This window comes from Megalopta genalis, chromosome 5 (genome assembly GCF_051020955.1).
Source record: "Megalopta genalis isolate 19385.01 chromosome 5, iyMegGena1_principal, whole genome shotgun sequence".
Taxonomy (NCBI): domain Eukaryota; kingdom Metazoa; phylum Arthropoda; class Insecta; order Hymenoptera; family Halictidae; genus Megalopta; species Megalopta genalis.
In genome coordinates, this window is record NC_135017.1 from 9699746 (window position 1) to 9719449 (window position 19704).

Here is a 19704-nt window from a genome sequence, read left to right on the forward strand (position 1 = left end):
CTACGTCAGTTCCAATTTACTGTTAACAGTTGAGGAACAACAATATGGCGGGCAGTAACGCGCCAAGCTGGACTTAAAGGTCCATCACCGTTACTTCAAACCTTCATAAGTTCTTAAAAAATGCCAGTAGTAAAAAAAGGAAAATACATAAATGTTCATCATGGCTCGTAAAAAAAAGTCATATTGTAAATTTTTCTGGAACCCCGTTCTTTCAGCAGAAAAAAATTTCCATAGTCGCTCCAAGTGGACCGACTCGTCGTCAGAGGGAAAAGGACGAAGGAGAAGACAAGAAGGCGTATATTATAATAGTGAATTTTAATAACGATGAAAATTATGTACATATTTACAAATTCGCAAAAAACGCTCACGTGACACAAGTATCGGGATATCTATATCTATGGGAGAAACAGATTTCCGGTATTCGATCCGAACGTTGGTGAACGTTGTTGCGTGCGCAATTAATTCTGCTCTTCCTCCCTGCCTCTCGCGGTTTCCTTTCCTTCGCACAATTCGATTGCAGCACCACGTCGAAGTGTAGTCGAAGAAGAAACGGAACAACGGCAACAGTGTAAACAAGCAACGAATAAAATTCCAGCAATAAGCAACGGTATTGTCAACAATAAGCGACCGGAATGCACTCTTGCCGCATTGTCACGCGCGGGAAGACGATAAACAAGACGACAAGCAACAACTCTTGGGACAATAAATAACCGCCATTTTTACAGTGTGCGTTTCGTTCGAGTCTGAATTTCGTTCCGCAACGTTGTGCGCAGCTTTGTGACGCGCGTGGCAATCTCGCAAGAGGGATCGGTACAAAACGAAACGAGTTTCCCGCCATTTTACTAACGGTCAAGAATCCGCACAGCGATACGCACCGAGACGGAAAGCGAAGACAATTTGTTTCCTCGAAACAGCGACACAACCATGCAACACCCTCAATTCAATTCTCACCTCGGAAACAATTTACTCCCGTTCTCCCGGTAATTTCGTTCAATTCCTGCTCAAGCGAGAGTGGGCGAACTGTTTCGCGCGGGAAATTCGAACGCGCGATCATGTACAGTAGGGAAATCAAGACGGAACCGGACTCGTTGTAACGAGAAAGAACATGCAGCCTCTCCTGCCTCGAAAATTATGCCAACGAAACATGTACCGAGGAATATCAGTACGCGCAGTCGGCCCCAGAAGTCTACAGATGTTCAAAGTCCTTAGGATCAAAGATTTCCTTAAGCATCGAGCCTATGCAACTTTGTTACACCGCAACTATAAACTTCTGGTTATACATTGTCAAGTAATTCAAGTTATTTAACTAGAATTAAGTTAAGCAATTTAACGTTTCCAATTTATTTGTCACCATTTTCGTATTCATTTTTCAAACGACTTATTTGACGTACAAAAATCTTCAGTTTCTCTTTAGGTACGTGAATTTCACAATGCTGCGACCGACTGTACGTCGAGCGTCGACAATGCGGTTCCCTTCGGTCAGTTATATTTTGACTATCTCCGAGTAAAAAATAATATCTGGGAAAGTAAGAATAACGTTGTGCGATTTCTCTGCTAGAACGACGTATTTCGGACGACTTAACGTAGACACGCACGAAGTAACGGACTCATGCTCCTTCTCTACGCTCCCTTTCACCCTTATCGGCTCGTCGTCGTTCTTTTTCTCTCCCGGTTTATTCCACGGATATGTTTGAAACGAGACCCTCCTTCTTCACGCGAGAATACATTTAGAGCCTAGAACATACTTTGGTTTAATGGCAATGGCGGATCCACGAATGTTGCGTTCCCGTCTGGTGAAACGAGGACCGCGAAAACAGTTGACGGTACTTTCCCCCCCTTAACGGACCGGCGGCAGCGTGTAGTCCGAACTCCGCGGCACTTTCTCCCCCGCTTATGGTTTTTCCGACGCGTCGGCTGTCGGGGTCGCTGTCGCTAAAATCACCCGCAGTAGTCAAATCAACCGTTTATATCGAATCGAATGCGGATCGCGAGAATCAATTTTGGCAGGAAAATCAAGTTCGTTCGATCGGAAAATATATCGAGTGAAAAATTGATAAAAAATGGTCCGCCAACCGAGGGCCGTGCCCGACACGCGGACACTCCGGAAATATGGTTCTTGATCAGGCCGCGGAGCTTTCGTTTGGCACTGCCGTCGGTCCTCGATGGTAAAAACAGTAAAAAAGTGTCATTGTCCCGTGGCGGAAACGAACGATGCGCGAGAAGACGTGTCCGGGAACCGGTTCGCTGGACCCGCCAATGTGTTTGTACGCGGACGATGATGGCCAGCCTTACCATTTCTCTTTTCTCATCTCTTCTTTCGCCTTCTTATCTTTTTTCATCTTCTTCTCATTCTTTATCGATATGATATTTAATTATGATTACGCGGCTTAACTGTTAGGTATTTAGATACGATGGGAACGAGATTCTCCTAATGTACTCGTCTTACACTCGTAGGAAGCGACGTGGAAAAATGTGTTATTATCGGCCGAGAACCAGCCAGGTGATCGGGGCCATGATCAGCATCGAGGTCGGCGACGTTGGCGTTCTGCTTCCTGCGGATCGGAACGATTTCAGACACCAGAAATATACGAGGATTGTCGGAAATGTGTGACTACGTTTCAACAGGCAAGAACGAATTCGCAGTCGTTGCATCTGCGTGCTAGACTACAGGATTCTAGACACTTGTTATGGCGAAACTTCGCGTGACCTTGGGCACCAGAAACGAACGGAGATCAATTCCGCGGCGGAGATCAATTTTGTCCGAGCATGTACGTTCGAGAAAATTTGGCCGGCCTCGGTAAAGACAGCTACGGAGGAACTAACCGTTGGTTAAGTCGTTGCGAGTATGGCTCTGCGCCCTGGTCTCGCGGCTCTCCATTACAGGTGCTTTCAGGATCCTCTCGTCCCCCTCCACGCTCTCCTCGTTGCTCTGCAAGTAGACGGTCGCTATTGTCGCCAAGCACTTTAGCTTCATGTCGCCCCGCTTGAAGTGTTTGTTGGCGACACGGAACTCCAAGCCCAATACCGCGGTCTCCAGGCCCTTCTCGTCCACCGCGGTTATGTGCGGCCCCTTCAGGTACTGGGTATCAGCCTGAAAACAGCCACGATTGTTTTCCCCATAATAATCGCCCGCGAAACGCCTCCCCGCACTTTTCTACGTTCGTCGAGGATCAAGAGAGAGAGAGAGAGAGAGAGAGAGAGAGAGAGAGAGAGAGAGAGAGAGAGAGAGAGAGAGGGAGAGAGAGAGAGAGGGAGAGAGAGAAAGAGAGAGAGAGGGAGATAGAGAGAAATAGAGAGAGGGAGAGAGAGAGAGAGAACAATTGCCCAGGCGGCAGCGGATTCGCGGCCAGGGGTGTTTGATTGCAATGCCGGCTGAAACGTGATTAAAGCGCACTTTGTCAAGCGAGCCCTTTCAGCTCGGCGACCTTTGTCTGCCTTCTTTTTCAAGACAGAGCTTCACTGGATCTGTCGTTTACCGTCGCAATTGGCTAAACGAATGGAAATTGTTTCCCTTGGACCAAACGCGATCCTCTTCTGCCCTCTTCCTAGTGCTTTTTGTGCGCCGGATGTGCGGTAGATTCTTTTGAAGGATCGACGATGATAAAAGACCTAGATCGGCCGAGATTACAGCCACAGCAAGATTTTTCCCCTTCAGGACTTTCCTCCACGCTATTCTGGACTTTTTGGGGAAGTTGAAAGGTCTTTAAGACTCACCGAGGTCTTTTAAGGTTCCCAGGACTGCTCAGGATTTATCGGTGCCTGTCAGGACCTGATAATCATCGCACTGATCCCCAGTTGTCGTATACTATTAATAACAAAGCTTCTCCGGACTTTCCAAGGTCATATAACATTTTCCAGGACCTTCCAACGTCAACTAGAACTGTCCAAGACACTCCAAGGTCTTAAAGAATTTTTTAAGACTCTTCAAGATCTCCGAGAATTTTTTAGGACTCTCTAATGTTCCCAGGAATTTCTTCCAAGGTCTTCTAAAATAATGCAGGACCCTCTAAGTTCATAAACAATTTTTCTGGTCCTTCCAGGACACTCCGGGTTCTTCTAGAATTTTATCCAAGGTTTTCCACAATTATTCATAGTCTTTTCAAGGTTTTCTGGAATTTTCCAGGACCTGTCAGGTCGTTTAGAATTTCTCAAAGTCCTTCAAACCTATCTAAAATTTTTTAGGACCCTTCAAGATCTCCTAGAATTACTCCTGTTCCTTCCAGGATTTTATAGAACGTTCCAAGACGCTACAAGGTCTTCGAGAATTTTTTAAGACCCTTCAAAGTCTCCGTAAATTTTTTAGGATCCTCTAAGGTCTCCAAGAATTTCTTCCAAGGTCTTCTAAAATTATGCAGTACTCTCTAAGTTCATATCAACAATTTTTCTAATCCTCCCAGGATCTTCTGTGATCTTTCAGGGCCTCCCAAAATTAACCAGAACTTTGCTGGACCTCACCAGGCCTCCCAGGATCTTTCACAATTTTTCTAGGATCTTTTTACAGATTCGCAAGTGACGTAAAGAGAAGCACGTGTTTACCTGGCCGAGATAATTGATAGTAGAAGTCGCGGGCGAGCGTCGATCTGCATGCAGGGGAGCGAACGCCGAAGTGGCATTTGCGTACATATTGTTGGGTGCTTACCGGGTCGCCGTTGATGAACCAAGTCAACAGGGCAGCGGGTTTCGAGGGTGCGGACGTGCAGTTCATACGAACAACCTCCCCAACTTGGTAGCGCGAACGTCCGCCGGTTATCCGTGGCCCCTCGTCAGGCAGCACTGCAAGAAAATGACATTTTCCCGTTCTCATCAAACCGTTCCCCCATCGAGAACGAGAAGCTACCAGCCACTCGAGAAAGAGAGAGAGAGAGATTGAAATGGTGGCTTCCCCTATCGTTCGTCCCCTAACGTGCAAATATTTCTGCGGTGAAGTTTCGCTCACCGACGACCGTCATGTCCGCGTGATCCGAGACCGTTTGGAACGCCGGAGCCTCCGCTGACACCTCGCAACGATACCTCCCCGAGCTGGTTAGGTTCACGTTCTTCAGCACCACCGATTTCTCCGTGGAGTTGTCCGTCTGAAAGCCAAGGGACTCCTCAACACTCAAGTACAATCGATTCCATAAAATTTATTCAACAGTAAATAATATTGTAATAAGCACACCAATTTTTTTAGCAACAGATCAAATTATAATAATAATTCAATATAATTAAATAATAAATTAGATAAATTGATTATAATAATAATTTATTTAGTAGCAATTAAAATTAATAATAACAGCTTCGTATTTTTCTTTCAGCGCCAAATAAAATAATAATAAATTAACTTTAGCTTGCTCTTGACAAGATGATAAATAAAAGGTGTTGCAGTGTAAAAATGCAGGACTCACGTTTACATTCACCCCTGGCACCAGAAACGTCTGCACCCTTGGGTTGTCCTGGGGCACGAAACGGTAAAACTCGTGGCCATCTTTGTACCATTTCACGGAGTAGAGTTTCTCGTCGTCCAGGTTGAAGTTACACTGCATCCGGACCGTTTCATTCAGCACCACGTGCTGCGGGATCTGCAGGGCCGTCATTCGAAGGGCCACCACGCCTGCGATTAGGAAGCGTTTCAGTAAATTGCTACAGATCTATCTGTTTCAATACAGAGACTTGTCCGACCACACAATGTACTACTTCACTTAAATTACACCGTCCGACCAGGCACTGTGCTATTCTACTGCAGGAATGTTTGCAGTATACATTGCCTGACCAGATGCACTCCTATTCTACTGTATGATCTTTTTGCAACGCGTATTGTCCGATCATGCACTGATTGATTCCAATAGTGATACATTTTTAACATACATTGTCTGACCAGTTACAGCATTACTCTACTGCAAGGAGTTATTGTAATGCACATTGCCCGACCAGGCACTGTAATATTTTTCTGAATAATTATTTATAACGTACATTGTCTGACCAGACACAGTACCATTCCATTGCGTGAACATTTTGAATGCACATTGTCTGGCCAGGCACTGTAATATCTTCCTACACGATTATTTGTAACGTACATTGTCTGACCAGACGCTGTACCATTCCACTGCGTGAATATTTTGAATGCACATTGTCTGACCAGGCACTGTAATATCTTCTCCTACACGATTAATGGTACCGTGTCTGGTCAGACAATGTACCATTCCACTGCATGAATATTTTGAATGCACATTGTCCGACCAGGCACTGTAATATCTCCCTACACGATTAATGGTACAGTGTCTGGTCAGACAATGTACCATTCCACTGCATGAATATTTTGAATGCACATTGTCTGACCAGGCACTGTAATATCTTCCTACATGATTAATGGTACAGTGTCTGGTCAGACAATGTACCATTCCACTGCATGAATATTTTGAATGCACATTGTCTGACCAGGTTTCCTAATCCCTTGCAGACCGTTCTGCATATGCACCGTCTGACCAAATATTACACTACTCCACTGGCTCGGTTGCTTCTCTTAAATCAATGTTTGTAGATACATGGTCTGACAAGAGCACGGCTTAATCCACTGTGTAACAGGCGAGGGAGATGCATTGCCTGACCATCGCATGACCTATTCTACACCGGAATCGTCTGACAAATGAGAAGTGCGTTGTTTGATCAAACTCCGACTTGTTCCACTTCGCGATGGACTCGTGAGATAAATCGTCTGACAGTGGCGCGATCTATTCTACTGCAGAACGGCCTGGCAATGAAATATGCATTGCCTGGCGAAGTTCTGGCTTATTCTGCTACGGAATATGACGTATTGTCTGACTCAGGCTGAGCTTGATTTAGCTCGGCATGAGTGCGGTCTGATAAAATGCACGACTTGTTCCGCTTTGTTAGGGACACGGACGTCCACCGACCGGACCGCTCAACTTGGAAAATGGTACAGCATTCTGCCTGGAACACATTTTCTGACAGTTCTCATGTTTGTCCAATGCCAAGTTGAAAGTGATTTAAAGCAGTCTGATTACAAGGCGGCGTCTTCTACTCTGTCCGAGAATGTGCTGACTCATTCTACTCGCCCCTGTACATCAGTCTACAAAACTTTCAGAGGAGTTCCTCCGTCCGGTTCATCGCTCACCCCATAGATAGCCGCCAACAATGTAGTGTCTGACCATACACTGGGCTCTTCCACTTGCTGCGTAAACAGCCGTCTGTCGAGCTAATTTCACAAGGTTGCGAGCCAACCGGGGACGCAAAGAAGAGAGAGAATATAATAGTATGAATTATTAATTGTACCGCGCTATTTCCGATAAAATTTATTACATTAGCTCCACTTTTTAGCTGTCCGATTTGACATTGGCGTATGCGCTGTTTCCGGGTCCCTGCCACTAATCCTGGGTCTTAAAGTCCGCACGTATCGAGCGATGACATATCGGCAGCTGATCGTCGGCCGATTCTCTTACGGTTTAAGCTTCTTAAAATTACCGGGGCTCGGCTCTCGAAATACGCAACGTTGGTGACGAGAGGCCGCGCGGGCGGAATTAGAGCGTTTCTCATAATACCACCCCCGCATGAGTCGACCGAGCGTGGCGGGACGCGGAGCACGGCGAAGAGGAGGGGGGAGAAGTTATTGGATACGACGGGGAACAATTAAATTGTATCGTCGTCAGCGGGACGGAATTAGCAAATTTCCGGTCGGCGATACGATCGCCGGGAAATCAGCGATTTTCAATTCGATACCGAGCCAATCGGATCCGTCGAATTTCTCTTCAGGGCCGTAGAGGGGGAGGTGGGACGCGGGCACCCCGATTCAACGAGGGAAATTACGAAAGCGATATCCAGGTCTTTCTTCGTCAAGTGGAGAGGCGGGGCTGCAAAGCCGTGCTCAGAGAAATCCCCTTTAGATTCTATTGCCCGGTACATCCCCTCACCCCCCTCGCACGGCCCTGCGTCCCATTAGGTCGCGGTTATTCGCCACGCATCCGCCGCATTAAACGTTACTCGCGAACCACAGTCGCTTTTTTTTCGAGTGGTCTTAATTAACTTCCACCCCTCGCTTGGCTCCGGCCGTTTCGTCCCCCAACGGCGAGACCCTGTTTCAATGAGAACCCGATGAAGCTCTCTCGATGACCGACCGCTGCATTGGTCCTCGTGGCCGCCGGACAACAGCCAATTGACACGCGGCGATTTTCATGCGCTTTTTGTCGAACCGAAGTTAAGGGATGAAAAATTCGGCTAACGTAACATCGGCGAAAAAGATCGTACGGCACTGTAACTTCGCTTGTTTTGAAGGGTGAAGTTTCTACTTTGATACTGGTAAGCTCATTTTTTTAACAATCATGCTCGTTTTTTGATAATTAATTGACGAGCCATACGGTGTATGTACTTTATCTAGAAATCTCGAGCGTGCAATTATCGACGTTTGAGCTAATGTAACTCGATTGAAAAAAATCGTACGACGACGTACTATAGCTCATTTTAAAGAGCCGAGCTTTTACTTTGATTCCAGTAAGCTCGTTTTTTTATCAACGTTCTTTATCATTTAATAATTAATTGACGTGTGGTACGGTCCATGTACTTCATCTGGAAATCTCGGATAAATAATTACCGACGTTCGAGCGGTCGCAACATTGTAAAAAAAATCGTACGACAATGTACCTTACCTTATTTTAAAGGGTAATGCTTCTACTTTGATTCTAGTAAGCTTGTTTTTTATCAACGTTCTTTGTCATTTAATAATTAATTGACGAGTGGTATGGTACATGTACTTTATCTGGAAATCTAGGACAAATAATTACCGATGTTCAAGCGGTCGCAACATTGTAAAAAAAGATCATACGACAATATACTTTATCTTATTTTAAAGGGTAAAGCTTCTGCTTTCACTATTCTGAACTCGTTTTCAGATGGCCGTACTAACATAGCGGGTATCAAGCGGGAAAGTGATACGTACTTCGTAAAATGTTGCAAATTCAAGCGTCTCCGCAGAGCATGCAAATTTTTTGTATCGATCGCCACCAGCGCGTACTTGAAGTACGTTTATGTGCGATTTTTCCGCGCGGATTTATCGCTCCTCGAATAAAAGGTAATTTGATCATTCCGAGCAGTTGGATAATTGCGTGTTTACGAGAACTGCTGCTACATAAAATAATGGAAGAATAGAGATTGTATAGAGGACAGCGACGTCGCTGTACCGCAGAGAATCGTCTCTATAAAAATACATCGATCGGTTTTGACAGCGTCGTCTCGGGTCACGGGCCGACATCTTGTCCCGATCGCTTTATCTGGGTCACTCTGGACGGCATCTCGTTGTATTTTTCGGGCTGTTCTGTTATTTTTGTCTTTGCCCGGGAAAACGCGAGGAAACAGGAGCGAAGAAGAACAAGAGAGAGAGAGAGACAGCTCCTTCCATCCCGTAACACGATCCGAGGAAAAAAACCAAATTTGGCCGCTTGTAAAACGAGCCGCGGGAATTGCGAAACCAGAACCCTTCGCAATCAATTACGGGCCGAGGAAAAAAAACCCGCACGTGGACACACGGACGCAAATCCCGTGGAGACAGACGGGTTCCGCGATAGCCGATATCGGGGCATCGAAGCCGAAAAAATTGTTCGATCTATTTTTCGAGCCGTCCCGAATAGTCTGAACCGATTGTCGATTTGCTTTGCGAAAATACGCCGGCCCTTTTTTCTCGTCGAACTGTTCTCTTTTGCTCTCAATATTCCCGAATTTATTGACCCTTGAAAATCAATCAATTCCACTTGATAAGTACGTGAAATAAATCTCTGGATGATGTCCGAGCCCGCGTCCCATTAATATTCAATACAAAATATTTTCTAGTCGACATACTTGCTTTCTCTCAGGCTGCCCGACCATGCGGCGCTTGTTTCACTCGATAAGAACAGAAATATAAGAATAGAAAGGCGGTGGTCCGAGTATATCTTCAGAAATGTTCAACGCGAAATATTTAACAGTTTCTCGATATCCGTTGTCCAGATTTTCTGACATCCATGAAAACTGGCCTGATCGTGCCTGACCGTTTCCACTTGTATCCGAAATAAATATCTAGCAATCCGAGTCTGTTTAGTAAACAATTCCTATATCGCGATGTCCATTAACTTGTCCGACCATGGTAAACTGTTCCTATTTGATATGTAAATGTCTGGTAAACAAACTCCGTATCGGCGAAATTCCAACGAAATATATTCAACAACTTCTTTTCTCTAACGTCGCTTAACTCGTCCGACCATGGCCGCCCGTTTCTACTTATTCTTTTAATAGCTGCCAAAAGCAGAGAAAAACGAGCCGAGCGAAACTCTCGAATTTTCTGCGGGACGTAATCAAAACCGTTGACAGCTTAATTATAATAATCAGGAGGAAATGAATGTTTTATTGGGCTGTTTCACGGGTTCGGAAATGCCAGGTCAAAGAATTCGAGCGCGCAGTGTTCGCCGGTAATTCGTGCGTAAATAATTAATGCCGAACGGGGACCCGGCCCTGGCACAGTTATGGTAATTGATTTTTGACCTAGCCTTATATCCGGTACACACTTCCGGCCGCTGATTAACCTCCCGTTGCGACAGCTACACATCCAACCCTCGTCCGATTGTCTTTAATTAAATCGACCGTGTCGGCGTCCGTCACGAGCACGTGCGAGCGGCGTCGCGACGTCGACCGTCTGCGGCCCGACAACCCGGGAAGACACGGCAATGATGAACGTTCACGTGAACAGCCAAGGGGCTGGAGGAACGTCCATCCGCGAGCGCTTCTCTCGCAGAATCGATACTTCATTTATACGTTTCAATCGTCGACGTTGCTCGTCCACGCGGAAATTCAGCGATCCGTCGCTGAAAAAAATACTTAAATCTCTCCTCTGCAACGGCGGCGCGGTCGGACTTTCTCTCGGATTTTCCATTTCGACGATACGCGGAAAAATATCCGCGCGCGTTCGCGGTGAACGTTCCCGTTCGAACATTTTTTAGAACCAGCTCCTCTGTTTGCGATACTGTATAAAAATATACCGTTTTGTTCGGGCGAGCTTGCAGCATTTCTCTGCGCGTGCTAGGTCCGTGTAGCTTTTATGGTTCGGGCGCAACAGAAATCTGAAGTCGAGGGTCGAGTTTCGAGTGGGAACAGTCGACGGTGGTCAGGCACGTTAACAAAGGCTGCTAGCATTTATACAAAAAAATCGTGCTGCGAAAAGGCGAAAGCTTTCGGAGGTAAATGGAGCCTGTAATTCATATCGCGATGTTACTGCAAGATTTCCCAATTCTGTTAACGTCGATAATCGTTTAATCTCGGCCGAGGGAAATTATTTTTCGAACAACAGCAGGATGGAAAACGATCGGCAACATTTCTACGGCTGAATTCGCCAAGTGGAGAGAGCCGGCACCGTGCAGACAAGTCGAGAAGAGCGTCATCCTGCCCGGAATAAATTTCCGGGCGACAGCAATTTCCATCGCGTATCCGAGCCGATGAAAATGATTTCAGATCAGACGAAGGAGAGCATTGTTTGCGGAGCTCTGTTGAAGCGTTAAGCGGAAGTGGCGGGCAACGGTCAGACAAGTCGAGGGAAATCGTTGCCGTCTAGAAAAACAGCGGCACACCTGTACAGCCCGGTTCTCCATGAGAGATCGCGCTGTGTTTGGTGTCAGCGACTTTCAACGGGGTCTGCCGCTGCCTGGCAGAGGCGTCGTGTCGTGAATTAAACGTTACACGACCGTCCACGTTAATTCCCGGCTCGCATGTCTGAGCAGTATTTTTCGCCAGTCGGCATTATTGAATTTTGCCGGGCCGGAGAAATGGCTCGTTTGCCAAAATTATAGCGAAAGAAAAGAAAACGGGAACAATTATCGAGTGGGGAGCCGCGCTGCAACGTCGATGGACGGAACGATCGTAGACAGCTACGAAGCTTCTTGCTACAAACCTAAACGCGTCACGCGAACCAAGAGACTCGCGCGGACGTACCGCGTACAGCCGGTGACGTCACGCAACGATAAGTCGTTAACGCAAGTACCCCAATTGGTTGAACTTACAATAGAGAGTCTCGGTGACTCCGCACAAATCAGACTGTCGGACTTAGATAGCAATGTCTTCGCGCTCGAAGTATAGGGTCAACGGTTTTCGTTCTACTCGTGGGACACGATCTTCGGGCTAATCACCTGACGACGAGCCGGCTGTTTGTTTACCGTGTTTATCTCAGACATAATTGTCCGATTCGGATGTAGGTCAGACCTAATCTAGCGCTGATCATTCAATCTCGGCGCAATATTAGCCCTGGGATCACTTGCGGCCATCAGTTGTTTAAGTTAAGAGGACCCGGGATAACTTGGCGGACCTAACACTGGGAGAGGAGCACTTAGGGGACCCGGGAACTGTGGTCCTTAATGTAGATCCGAGAGTCTAAAAACTACTTCGCGCAGCTACTACGTGGTTCCACGGGACCTGGTCCTGCGAATCCTAGCTCGGCAAAGAGCTGCCGCTGATGGGGGTCGTCGTCGGTGCTCCTAGCAGCGATAACATTCGCGGTAGAAGATCCAAGACCAATAATCCTCGCAGTGGACGCTGCTCTAATAACCCTGGAGGCGTCAGACCTGGCACAAGCTGGCCTAGACACCAGGCAACGAGCCCACCTCAAAACCGCGCGAACCTCATAATTCATCCTCGATTTGTGACCAACACGGACCCGAAGCATCTCAACGGCAGCGCGACAAGGATCCAAGCGAACGATCCCGCATTTGACCAGAATCGAACCCGGGCACGTAGAATTGGTTTCAATTCAGATCCAGCGCTGATCACCTAGCCACGGCCCGGCAGTGTAATCGTGAGCTACTCGGAAAAATTGATGGAAGCCGCTGGAACGGTTCAGCCCGAGGAGAGCTTTATTCACGGCTCGTAATCGATCTACTTTCACGGTGGGATCCTCGAGAACTTCCGCGTCCCGGGAATCCTATTTCTGTCCCCCCACGGAGGCCGGGTCCTATCTAAATGTCCGTTGGTTACCGCATTACCCGGCGTCCTCGAAGCCAGACGGGAACTTTCGTCGACCTTCCGCCTCTTTTCCATCGAGCCGACCGCGCGCCGAGCGCGATATCCTGATATTTTAATTTCCTCCGCGTCCCTCGGGCGACCGGCTCGCCCCTTGTTGAACGCCGGCCGATGAAAGCGGCCTGACAGCGAGAACGTCCCGGCAAAAACCGACGGAAATCGTTTTCCCTTTGTCCCGACGGCTGGCCCCGTCCGCGACGATCGTATCGCCGGCGCGATAACGATCCTTATTATCGGGGGGGGGGGGCGGCTCTTCAGCAGCCCGGAGACGCGCCGCCGTCTTGCTGGCAACAGTTCTCATGACGGCCCTCGAAATAGGTCGAATCATTTTTCCGAGCTGGAAAAGGTATCGCAACTATTTCTAGACCGAGCTTCGACCTAACTGCGAAGCCTGGTCGATGACCTGGCCAAACTTGGATCGTGCCCCTTAATGCTGACCAAACTTAGACCCCCTGCACCTCAATCTTCGGATAGCGGGCGACAGATCCATCTGGGCCCAGTGTTACGAACGTTCCATCTAAGTTCTAATTTTGTAGCGTCGTATGTAATTATTAACTGTTGATATTGACACTAATAAAAGGCGTCACTTTGCTCTCGACGAAAAGGTTTTGATGACAAATAAAAATTGAACAGATCCAGCCGTGGCTGCCACAAATCCTCAAAAATGTCCACTGTCGAGAGGTTAATGCGGACCCAAAACTTAGACCCCTGTTCTTTAACGCAGACCCAAAGTTCCATTCCTATCTGCCGACCGAGGCCCAGAGCATCCAGTGCCCGGTTCGACCGAGACTCGCGGAACATGCATTCCGAGCCGCGATTCAGCGCGTTCGGACTTGTTTCAGGTGTAGGCCACAGCGCCAGGTGTACCAGGAAGAGAGCAGGTGTATTGTCGGCGGCAATATCGATCGACGGGTTCGATGGATAGACAAGAGTCCGGAGATCAGATACGCGTAACAAACGAGCGGCTGTCGGGTCGGGCCCGAGGTGGATTGCGTCAGTCTTCGAACTAATTTCCTCGTGGAAGAAGGAGGATCGCCTCTCTGTGTACCCGGTGTCTCGGGGCCCGCGGAGAGATTAAGCAAATTACACGGGACCTGGACAGAGATCGATGACGGTGAAATGCCACGACGGGGGCCATTGTCGAACGGGCCGGCCCGGCCGCGTAGATCGTGATCGAGCAAACATCCAAACAATACGGGCGACGACGCGCCAAGTCGAGCCGAGCCGCGTGGACGTGCGCGTATATCGTCTCCTCCCCCCCACCACCACCCCCCTCTGTGCATCGGCGCCGGAATATCGCCGAGCGATCGGCACGGCTGCCGTTTCCACGATTATCGCAACAGTGGCCCGTTAATTGTTTATTTGTCGCCTGGCGAGCGCTCAATCGACCGCAGGGCCAATGCCGATAGAGAGCGGAACTATTGGTCCGGCTATACAAAGTCTCGAAAGGGGGATTCCTTGGAGGATATTCAGGATAAAGCCTGAGATTCCGGTTGAAGTTTAAAGGCGGAATCTGGAACTTAAGATCCTCGCCACACCTGAGATCACCGCGAGCTAAGCTAGAGGCTCAGATGCCGGCTAAGATAGAGCCTGACTTAGTGTCTCGGCTGGAGCCTGCTACGAGACCTCTAGCAGCGCGAGTTAGTGCGCGAGATAGAATCCGAGGGAGTGTTTAAACCGGGGCTTTCCTGGCGCCACGGTTGGAGTTGATTCGAGGACTCGGCCGGCTAGAACGTGGTCTAAGACATCAACGAGGGCCTCGGCTGAATGAACCAGCACTTGTACTAGAACCTGGTCATTGACTAGGCTAGAGCCTGGACTAGAATCTGAGAGCTTGCGCTTAACCTAGAGTCCTAAAGCTGTACCTTAATATAGACTCCGGAGCAAGGTCGAAGCCTTGGTCTCGTCGAGTCCGAGTCTAGTCAAGACCTAGGCCAAGCATTCTAGTCCTCGACGGATTCCTAGAGTGCGTAGGCTCACTAGGGCTGACAGCGTCAAAGGAAGCTAGGTGCAATCGCCGAGGCCTGGAATTCGCGAGCACCATCTACCAGGAGGTCGGAGGATCGAGGAACAACTGGCGAAAGGGGACGTTCGCGCACCATTCGCGGGCCACCGACAGCCGAAACCGTTCAGGATTCCCTAAATGCTGAAGCTTTCACCACCGAAGACGATCTTGTAATCGGTTGGTAGACCCACCTGAGTGCAGCATGAGCACGTAGAGTGCCGCCAGCCTGGACAGCAGGGTCCTGTGTATCGTCCGGAGCTGCGCCATCCTCGCTGATCCTTCGGCCATCCACCATGGACGACGGGTGACGGGGTATCTCTCCCACCGGGGTATCCTGTTCGCAGCGGTGAACGGTGTCACTGGTCAACCATGGTGTTCGGACGAGCTAGCGGAGCTACGGTAGCACACTGTTCACGCACACGACGAGGAACGAGGGATCGATCTCTTTCTCTCTCTCTCGCTCTATCTTTCTCTTTCTCTCTCTCTATGTCCGTCTGTGTCCCCGAGGACCCCTCCCCCCGCGGAGGCGACGGCGAGTGCGACGGTCTCTGCGAAAACTCCGAGGATCGTTCGGACGCACTGACAACCGACGACGGAGGAAGGACGACCCGCGCGGACGGCGACCTTCGAGGTGGTCAGCAGGTGTCGTCACCCCGGCACATCGTTATCCACGTTCCTTCGGGTTGCACTAATTGAAAATCTATACTCGGCCAGAGAAGCGGCGGCCGCTACTGCGGCACACACCAGCCGGAACAAGAGGCGCCGGTGTGTTGCTGCTGATAGTGTAGTTGCTGGTGTTGTAGCTAGTGCTGCTGCTGCTGCTGCTGCTGCTGCTGCTGCTGCCGCGGCTGCTGCTGCTGCTGCTGCTGCTGCTGCTGCTACCACTGATGCTACGTTGTTCGTCGTGGTGGTAGAGCACCGATGGTGGTGGTAGCCTGTGGTAGAGGGGAATGGCAACGGGCGGGAGAAGGGTGGAGGAGCAGCCGGGAGCATAGCGGCAGCGACGAGGACGGCACCACGAAGAGAAACCAGAGAACCGAGCAGGACGGAACGATTTCGAGTCGGTTCCTGGGCGACTGCGCTGTTCTCCAAGTCGATGATCGCTGCAAAATTCTCCATCTCGCTCCCTGCCCCTGCGCGGCGAACCTCTTTTCGATGCGTTGCCTGACTGCCGGCTTGCTACTTCGCTCGCTCGTTCCCTCGCTGGCCCCTCTCCGCCCGCCGGAACCCCTGCCGTACGTGTGCCCCGGTGCGCGTGTAGGCGCTAACGAAATTGGGGGAAATACGCTACGCTCCCGCCACGACCTCCTACTCTTAGGATACCGGGAAGAGACGCTCTTCCGCCAGGAATTATGCGGATTTTTCCGACGAGACCGCCGTGTTTCCTTTCGGTTTCGGCCGGCATCAACCCTCCCTGCATAACAATCCCGGAACGTGATGCTTGTTCCTAGCTTTGTCCGCTCCCTGTTCAGCGGGAGCTGCCACTTACAGGCGCCAATTGCAAACAGCCTTATGGCGCTTTATTGCTTGACTTGGCTGATGCCGACATTACCTCGCGCCCGGACAGGACCGCGGCTCCAACTTTGAACACAGGCCCAGCCTAGGCTCGCGATTCACTTTGGACCCAGAACGAACTCTAGGTCCGGAGCCTATCTTTGAACTCGAGTCTAGGTCGGAATCCTGATTTTGGCACTATGAATTGGCTTGGGCCCAGACCTAGCCTGGACTTCAGTTCAATTTTCACCTCGGTCCTAGGTCCTTCGATCAGGATCTAACTTTAGGTGCAGGACTAACATTGATCCCCGACCTAACATGGAACCAGACCTAATTTTGGACTCTCTTCTTTTTTATCACGCTACCGAACCTCTGACTGGGTCATTAGCATGCAAATAACATGCAAATATTTACATAGAGTTACATATAAATGAGACACAGAGAAGAGGAAGAAGGGGAAGGAAGAGAAAGAGAAAACGAAGAGAGAAGGAAATGAACCTAATTTTGGATCCCCCGATGTTGTTTGGACCAAAACTCAACTGCCAATGGCGTCCTAGCTTAGACCCGGGACTAACATGGAATCAGACCTAATTTTGGATTCTCTTCTTTATTATCACGCTACTGAACTCACTGACTGGGTTATTAGCGTGCAAATAACATGCTAATATTTACATAGAATTACGTATAAATGAGACACAGAGAAAAGGAAGAGAGAAGGAAATGAACTTAATTTTGGATCCTCCGATGTTGTTTGGACCAAAACTCAACTGCCAATGGCGTCCTAGCTTAGACCCAGGCCTAACATGGAATCAGACCTAATTTTGGACTCTCTTCTTTTTTATCATGCTACCGAACTCCCTGACTGGGTTATTAGCATGCAAATAACATGCTAATATTTACATAGAATTACATACAAATGAGACACAGAGAAAAGGAAGGAGAAAGGAAGAGGAAGAGAAAAGGAAGAGAGAAGAAAATGAACCTAACTTTGGATCCTTGGATGTTGTTTGGACCAAAACCCGACTGCCAATGGCGCCTCAGATTAGACTCAAACCCAACTGTCAACAATGACCCGGTTGGCCGTGTCCCCTAAGTTAACCCTAATCACTGCCAGGTTTGTTAGTCCCAGAGGTGATTCTGGCCCCCGCAAGTGAGATCGTGGGCCAGGCTGGGCTCAAGTTAAGTCCATAATCTGGCCTATACCAATCAGTCGAATTGGAGCGTATTTGATTTCCGTAATATTTGAGATCCTATCATGCAGCGGGTAATCCTATTTTCCGAGCTTTCAAGTTTGCTCGCGAGTCGATCGATAGATCGAGCCAGCCGAAATCGCTGGGGAATATCGGTGGGAATGGTGTCACCGAGTCGCCACGGAATCCCAAGTTCTTCCGAAACCGTCGCGGATAAGCGCGTTACGCGATAGGCCGGGAGAACCGGCTGTCTACGGGATCCGTGGACCGGCGAATCCGGGATAAGTGCCGACATTATAACCGGGCATATAACAGATATTCGATCATGCTGCGCAGAAACTGCCATATCCCGACCCCAATTCGTCATACTTCCGAAAATTCGTCTGTTACAGTCCCCATGGCCGAGAACTGGTCCCTTCTCGAATCTATCCCGACCAAACGGATTGAACTGCGCGGACTTCAGTTTTTTTTTCGAAGTATTCTAGGGTATCTTGAACGATATTCGCGACATTTTGCAAGCCCGTAAATATATGAAAAATCGTGGTTCTTATTTTTTTGAATCTTTTCGTGCATCGTCGAACGTTCTGTGCCTTCGAATGCGCAATTTTACGAGTTTCGCCGCAAACTAAACGGCATTTTACTGAGTAAGAATGGCGCTTTCGAGATCTGGAAAAGGTAGAACGATCGACTGGCTGGTTTCCTCAGGGTCGACGATCGTATCGACTGGTTGTCGGCGGGAATGGGATTCCCGGCGGTTCGAGAGTAGAAAAAGGATTTCCCGAAGGTTTCTAATCCTGGCTGCCGCTTCCTGGATCGCGGGCAAGCTTCCCAAAGCTCCCTTCTAATTGCTGACTGTCCAACGTCGATTCTCAATAAACTCCGCATCCGCCTTTCGCCTTCGCCGCCGCGTCGATGTTCTTCGAATTTCGAAAGAAAAATTCGCTGCATCCAGCGCCGATTGAAAATCACGAAAACTCTACGACGCGAAAGTACGGTTCTCCTTCGTGTTGCTCGCCCAGGCGGCGTGCAATTATAATCGTCGACGGCTCGGCAAGGTGACATTGCTGCGGCCAACTATAGTTGACCGTCGTATCGAGAGGGTTCACTTTATTCCCGAGGAATTCTTCTCGCGCTAATGAATTTATCGATCCCACCTGGCCGTCCGGCACACCGGCACGCACCCACACAGAAAAGCCGGACGCACACTGGGACGCGGCGCGGCGCGGCACCAAAATTCGCGACGATTAATCGATACACGCGACCCGACCACGTGGAGCGTCGGATTCCCACACGTGAAACGTTACTTGTCCCTACCGAATGGTTATCCGAGACACGTGACTTCGTGCCGACATTTACAGACCGGGTCCACAGGTTGTGCAACAGTGCATCTCGGAACCGCAGTCTGTCCCGTGGCCGTTAAACGATTCCGCAACGCGTTTCTTGCGCTTTGCGATTGTCCCCGCGCGAGACGGTTCCCGTTTCTCAACGGGAAACCCGCTTTGGGAACTTTTTCTCGGCGAAACCGGAACAGATAACCGAACGAAATTTTCGCCGGTTGTTCCACCATGTATACACCGCCCTCGAGAATTTTTTTCACGTCGGTACCATGTGATTCCTCGTCGTCGTCGCTGCACAGAGAACCGATGTGAACCAAAGTGAATTTTCGGTTCCATACGTAAGTGCGCAGTTTGGGAATTTTTCCAGACGAAACCGGAGACGATATCTCAATGGCGCTGCGCACACTTATTTCGCGTGTATGTACTGTGCTCGGTATATTTTTTTCACGTCGATACCATTAAAATTGCGATCAGGGTTGAAACATACGTCCGCGAGTCGCTAGAATCTCGTAAGGACGTACCATTCTTTTTTTTATTCAAAAGAAATAAAGGAAGCGTAATTTTAGGGTGCAACCGTAAGGAGGGTTGGCGCCCTTCGGGAGGCGCGACATTTGATCTTCCGACAGCCCTGAACGGCGAAAACAAAAAAATTCATTTA

At 49.0% G+C, this 19704-nt stretch overlaps 1 protein-coding gene and 1 long non-coding RNA gene across 2 annotated transcripts; one reads left to right on the top strand and one right to left on the bottom strand.

Moving 5' to 3' along the window:
• Nucleotides 1-298: 298 nt before the first annotated feature.
• LOC117221063 (uncharacterized) lies at nt 299-15928 on the bottom strand. The gene is made up of 6 exons (XM_033471688.2): nt 15217-15928; nt 5385-5590; nt 4937-5072; nt 4640-4773; nt 2824-3091; nt 299-2552 (listed from the first exon to the last, which is right to left on the bottom strand). Exons 1-6 carry the CDS (start codon nt 15311-15313, stop codon nt 2479-2481), a joined length of 915 nt encoding a protein of 304 aa, XP_033327579.1. The 5' UTR covers nt 15314-15928; the 3' UTR covers nt 299-2478.
• On the top strand, nt 1150-8845 carry LOC117221065 (uncharacterized). Its single transcript, XR_013033540.1, has 4 exons — nt 1150-1288; nt 2455-6629; nt 6871-7249; nt 7315-8845. It is a non-coding gene; the product is annotated as an uncharacterized LOC117221065 (long non-coding RNA).
• Nucleotides 15929-19704: the final 3776 nt, after the last annotated feature.